This window comes from Pinus tabuliformis, chromosome 1_1 (genome assembly GCF_031772625.1).
Source record: "Pinus tabuliformis cultivar Carrire ecotype Pingquan chromosome 1_1, CPIR1, whole genome shotgun sequence".
Lineage (NCBI taxonomy): Eukaryota > Viridiplantae > Streptophyta > Pinopsida > Pinales > Pinaceae > Pinus > Pinus tabuliformis.
In genome coordinates, this window is record NC_142297.1 from 507831695 (window position 1) to 507838374 (window position 6680).

General features: G+C 33.5%; 1 protein-coding gene across 1 annotated transcript; it reads right to left on the reverse strand.

The window, feature by feature from the left end:
• Window positions 1–5829: 5829 nt before the first annotated feature.
• Window positions 5830–6333, reverse strand: LOC149214017 (uncharacterized). Its single transcript, XM_089389255.1, has one exon. It carries the CDS (start codon window positions 6331–6333, stop codon window positions 5830–5832), a length of 504 nt encoding a protein of 167 aa, XP_089245381.1.
• Window positions 6334–6680: the final 347 nt, after the last annotated feature.

Genomic DNA, 6680 nt, shown 5'->3' on the forward strand with positions numbered 1-6680 from the left:
ATAAGGGAGCTCTGATACCAATTGAAAGATTTACTTTGTGGGTTTTTTTTTTTTTTTCTTAATTACTTTAAACCCCTTAACCAAGATCTACTCCTTTGTAAGAAATCAAAATCAATGCACAGCGGAACTTACTCTCCATCTTCAAAGGCTCCTGGTCTTGACTTGAGTTATTGGCTCTTGAATCCTTCCAAGAGCTTGCAATCCTTTTCTCTGGCTATCCCAAATGACAGAGTATCTAGTCTTCAATGGAGCAGACAATTTTTTCTGAGTGATTGCAAGCCTTGGAGACTCAGCCCTTTTATAGCAGTGCAAAACCCCAATCCTAGGGCAGCCTAAAATTTAGCTGAAACAAGTCTGTCAAGAAATCTGAAATTTCAGATTTTGAAATCAATCAATCAATCAGAATAGATTCTGATTTCCTTATTCAGCTCAAATTTATTACTGCTATTATTTTTAATCAATTATAATCGGTCCATTAACAATTGTAATTGATTAACATTATTCTATATGTATTTGTATCCAAATCCTTATTTAAATACGTATAATGCCATGATTTAATTAATCACATTATTTGGCATATTTTAATCATTACATAAATGTAATTTCGCTGACAGTATTTGACATTATAATCACAATGCACGTATGTCCAACTTAATATTTGTAATTAGACGTCTCTAAATCCAACATTCTTGTCAATGAGCACGGACCATCACTTATTTTTTTCCTTTCCATTTCTCCTCTTATTAAATTTCTTCGCACTTCCTTCCCCGACTTTTCTTTCTCACTCATTCAATTATTTCACCTTGACATTTTCATGAATTCTACATAGGCATCAGACAATCCCTGTGAATCTTGGCAGTGGATGATCTGTTGAGTGACTGAGTAAGTATTATCGTTTCCGATTGAATTTTTCTTTCTTTTCAATTTTTTTTATTGCAATAATAATTGTAATGATTTTTATATAAATTTGTATTTTAAGATGATTTTTTTTAAATAAATTTAGGGTAGTTTATGGAATATAAATATTTTTGTTTAAACAAATTAAAATGTTTACGTAACATATAACTATAAAATGAATTTAGGGTGATTTATATATATTCTATTTATTATTATTATTATAATATCACTTTACATCTTATTATTATATTTTTTTCATATTGGATTGATGTCTTTTTTTATGTAACTGAGTTAAAATGTTTAACATAACATAACATTACAACATTTTTCATACCTCTGAACACATGTTAGAAAATTGAAAGAAAAGAAATGAATTAGATTAACCACAAGCGAGCAAGCTACATGTGGAGGCTGCACAAACTGGAGTATACACTCTGATTCAATTAATAAAGGGGTAAAAGCATGTTAATGTGTCTCATTATATGGTAAAAGCAAAAAAGCACTCAAATAAAAAAAATTAATATAAAAATATCAATTAAATGAGTTGAGTTTCATACTTGTTAATTATAAAAAATAAATGTTAAATTTGTAACAAAGCTAACTCACAATAAATTTTGGTAAAAGCTATAGCGAACCTATTTAATGGGTTTAGAAAATATAAATAATGTTATAAAAAGTAAATACTAAATTTGCAAATAAGTCAACTGATAGTAAATATTGGTAAAAACTATGGTTAATCACTCACAAAGTATAAATAACTTGATGTAAAGTTAAATGAAATGCTAAAACTCTTTAAAAGTATATATAAAAATAGGAGTAGAATTTCTAAACAAATAATTTTATATATTATATTTTGAATAATATAAAATACGTTATTATAATCATAATTAAAAATTTTATTATAAAAATTATAAAATATATTTTAAAAATTTTCAAAAAATAATTTTAACATTTTGTTATATGTTATTTTCAAATTTCTATTAAAAAACATTGATTTTATAAACTTGAAAGGGTAGTTCCTTGGGTCGGGGTTTTATACATACGAAAATATGATCATTTTTACTAGTATTTTAATAATAATTAAAAAATATGCTTACTTTTTATTTTTAAATTTGTTTAGCAATCTTTAGAATGTTTACAACACATCTCTTAAAGAAATTGGAATTAAAAAACATAAATCAATAGAGAAATGGGGGGTCGCGGTTTTTTCCCTACTTAAAAATTTATGTAAAATATTAATGATACCTTTTAAAGAAAATGAATAAATTATATAAAAATTATATATTAAATTTTAGAAAAAATATGACATGAAATTGAATTTAAATTGACATGTTTTGTCTTCTTTTACCATCACCTAATTTTTGATGATTTTGTAAATTTAACAGTAAACATTCCAACTCCATTTATTTTTATAAAACTTCTTTGCCACAAAAAGGGAAAAAGTGATACACACTAACATGCTTTTACCCAAAGATGATTCAATAAATACATCACAACAGAATAGGGAGGTGAGAACAAATTCCTACAAACTAGGAACTAATCCTAACTTAAGGAGTTACGTTACAACCATGTAACCATTTCTCCATTAACATAATATAATATTAATTATTTTCAACTCTCCCCCTTAATGGAGAAAGGATTATCCTAAAGTCCTAACATCCCCCTAAACAATTCAAAATTCACTTTCCCAAGAGGCTTTGTAAAAATATCAGCCATATTGTCACATGTTTTACAGTATTCAATAAAAATTTATTTTGACTCGACCTTTTCTTTAACAAAGTGAAACTGAGTATATATGTGTTTCGTGTTCTTATGAAACACTAGGTTGTTCACCATCTTAATGGAACTCTGGTTGTCACATTTGATGATGGTCACTTCTTTCTGCTCTTCTCCAGCATCATGGAGAAGCCTCCTTAACCAGATAGCTTCACATGTCACTGCGCATACTACTTGGTACTCGGCTTCAACTGAAGATAAAGACATAGTGCTCTGCTTTCTACTGCTCCATGCTATGACCCCAGATCCAACACTAAATGCCCACGATATATCGTTGATCATCCAGGTTACCTCAGTACACTTTTTGCTACTATCCAATGACTTTCAAGAGGTTTAGACATAAACTGGGTCAGCACACTAACAGAGTATGCTAAGTCTGGTCTAGTTGTATTCAGATATATCAGACTACCAACTAGCTGCATGTATAAAGTAGCATCCACCTCCTTAAAGCCATCGTCTCTGCATAATTTCAGGTTTTGCTGCAAAGGTACTGATGTTGTCTTACACTGTTCCATTCTGAACCTTTTAAGCAGCCTTCTGACATACTTCGCTTGAGTAAGGAAAGTTTTCCCAAAGTCTCTCCACACTTCCAGACCTAGACAGTAATGTAAACTTCCGAGGTCTTTCATTTCAAAAACTTGTGACATCTACAATTTGATTTCTTTGATTAATGCATCTGCATTACCTGTTATAATCATGTCATCCACATACAAGGAAATCAAAATTATCTACCCCTGTTCATCATACATGGTATATAGATTTTGATCATTCTTACTCCTATGAAAACCATGCTGTAAGAAAAATGAATCAATCTTCTCATACCAAGACCCCCATGCCTATTTTAAATCATAAAGGGTCTTTTTCAATCTACAAACTAAATGTTCCTTCCCTTGTTTAACAAACCCTTCAGGCTGCATTAAATAAACCTCTTCCTTTAAATCACCATTTAAAAATGCAGACTTAACATCTAACTGGTGTAGCTTCCACTAATGTTTTATACCTACTGCAATTAACATTCGAATAGTATTCAATTTGGCTAGAAGAGCAAAGGTTTCTCCATAGTCAATTCCCTCTTTCTGTGAATAACCCTTTGCTACCAGTCTAGCTTTAAACTTTTCTATACTCCCATCTGCATTAAATTTAGGTTTGTAAAGCCACTTGCAACCTATGGGTATTTTTTGTTCATGCAATTCAACTAGTTCTCGTGTATTATTTCTAATAATAGATTCAAATTCTTCATTCATTGTGGCCCTCCACACATGAGATTAACTAGCTTCTTTACAATTTGTGGGCTCTATAACATTTAAAATGTTTGACATTAAAGCATAGTCTTTTAATCGAATCGGTAGTTGATTCTGGCTACCTGATCTTCTCGGTACGGGACTGTCCTCAAATATGTCTGCTTCAGACCTTAGCGGGCTTGACTTACTGATTACATCACCTGCTTCTTCCTCTTTCTGTTTCTGTTGTTGTTGCTGTTGATTGTCCTCACTGCTTTCTTCCATCAACAATGGAATGTGCCACTCTTCAAGGCTATTCTCCTTATTTCCTTCCTCATCCTTCTCATGAAATAACACATCTCGACTCGCAAACACTTTATGAGTTAAAGGATTAAACAACTTATAAGCTTTAAACTCAGTGCAGTCTCCTAAAAAGATGCATTTCATGGCCTTAGGGTTTAACTTCTTCCTATCATCCTTGGGAATATGGGCAAAGGATTTTGACCCAAAAACCCTTAAATGATTCACTGTAGTCTTATATCCATAAAATGCTTCAAAAGGAGTTTTAAAGTTAAGACATTTAGTTGGGCTCCTATTTTTCAAGTATACTGCAGTGTTGATGGCTTCAGCCCAAAAACCATTGGATAGACCCTTACCTTGAAGCATACTTCGTGTGCATTCCACAAGGGTTCTGTTCTTTCGTTCAGCAACTCCATTCTGCTACGGAGTCTGAGGTACTGTGAATTGTTGAATAATCTCATGATTCCTGCAATATTTCATGAACTCTCCCAAATTTTATTCTCCCCCTTGATCAGAGCGGAGAATCTTAATGAATTTACCTATCTTCTTCTCCACCATATTCTTAAATTCTTTAAAGCATTGAAATGTCTGGCTCGTTTTGTTGATAAATTATACCCAGGAGAATCTAGTGCAATCATCAGTAAAGAGTAGAAAATAATATGCACCACCTAGCGACTTAGTCTGTATAGGTCCGCATATATCTGTATGCACAAGATCCAGAATATCTCTTTTCTTCCTATCAGCATTCAAAGGAAACTCTTCCCTATGCATTTTCCCTAATGCACATCCATCACAATCTAAATGAAAATTCTGAAAAGCAAGAAGTCCATCAACCATACCTTTTCTTTGTAGCAACATGAGATCTTGTAGGTTAAGATGACCGAATATCTGATGCCAAATATTCTCAGCTTTTAATCCTATTGAAGCCAGAGCTTGGTGTGGCATGCTCTTTCGTTCAACCTATACAAGCCTCCCACACGCACTCCTGATGCAACTTGTTCCTTCTTGATGTCCTTTATGACACATTATGTTCTGAAGAATTTGACTTGCAGGTCCTGATCTACCATCATTGAAACAGAGATCAAGTTCTTCTTGATCTCGGGTACATACATCACATTTTTAATATATCTGATCTTACCATCAGGCAACATCACCGGAATATCACCGTACCCCTTAATCTGATAACCTTTGTCATCACCTAGATATTTGTTAGCTCCACAAGTAGTTAGCTTCAAAAATTTCGAACCAATGCCTATTACCTGTCATATGTGATGACACGCTTGAATCTACGAACCATGTTTCAGCCTCATCCTCCTCAACAAATGAAAGAGCATAATCAGCTACAAATAATCAAAGATCATGACTGTGACCTTCATCGACAAAGTGCCCTGTGTGTTTTCTTTGTTTATTTCTAGCCTCATCTGTCTATCTCTTAAAACAAAACTTAGCTAAATGACCGGTTTTCCCAAAGTAAAAACATTTAATGTCAGATTTGTTACCATTGTTACTTGGAGACATAGCTATAAATGATCTCTTCTAAAAAAATGCCACCGCCTTTCTGTCCCTGTGGTTGTTTCCCTTTGTATGGCTTCTTCTTCACCATCAGAGCAAGATTGGCACTCTGTGGTCTCAAATTCTACTGCCACTCTTCTTCCTGTATCAGGATTCTTGTTAGCTCTTCAAATGCAGGGGCTTTGTCCCTTGCAGATAAGCCTGTGTTGAACATCTGGTATTCATCTGTCATCTCGTTCAATCTAATTGTAAAAAGATCGGAATTAGACACCTTCTCCCCGATGTCACCTAATATGTCCTTCAGGTCCTTGACCCATGCAATGAATCCAACAACAAAATCATTCTCCTCCATCCTCATGGAAAAAAAATTTCCTTTGAGTGACAAGACGCGATTTGTGTTCTGCGTCTGGTAAAGGTTATTGAGTGTAGTCCATATCTCACTGGATGATTTATAGTCTTTGATATGTGGGATAATGTTGTCTTTAACAAACATTTTCAATAAGACTTTCACCTTATTCTCCCTTTTATCCCAATCCTGTATTAGTACTTTCGTACCCCCTGCCAAAATGGTTGGCTTCTGCTCATCGCCACTGACAATTGACCATGCACTCAATCCCTCAATCAACATCTGTAGCTTGAATTTCCAATCGGTATAATTTGTCCCATCGAGTTTGTTAGTCTCGTTGAGATAGGCTTCTGTGAAATTGTTCCTTTTTGACAGATCGGATTCCAGATCCCCCAATCTTCAGTCGATTCTAACCAAGTGAACAATTACAAGCTACAATAAAAAAATATCAACACATACCAGAACCTTTAAATCAATCACAAATCTGCCACCATTCTACCACGTTCTTTGTGTCTGCAACTCAAATCCATCACCGATCTGGTAAGATCTCATACATAGAACCATAAAAACACATCAACGCTCCTTCACACTGAACAACCGTGATTTTTGGGTGCAATGATCAACATTTC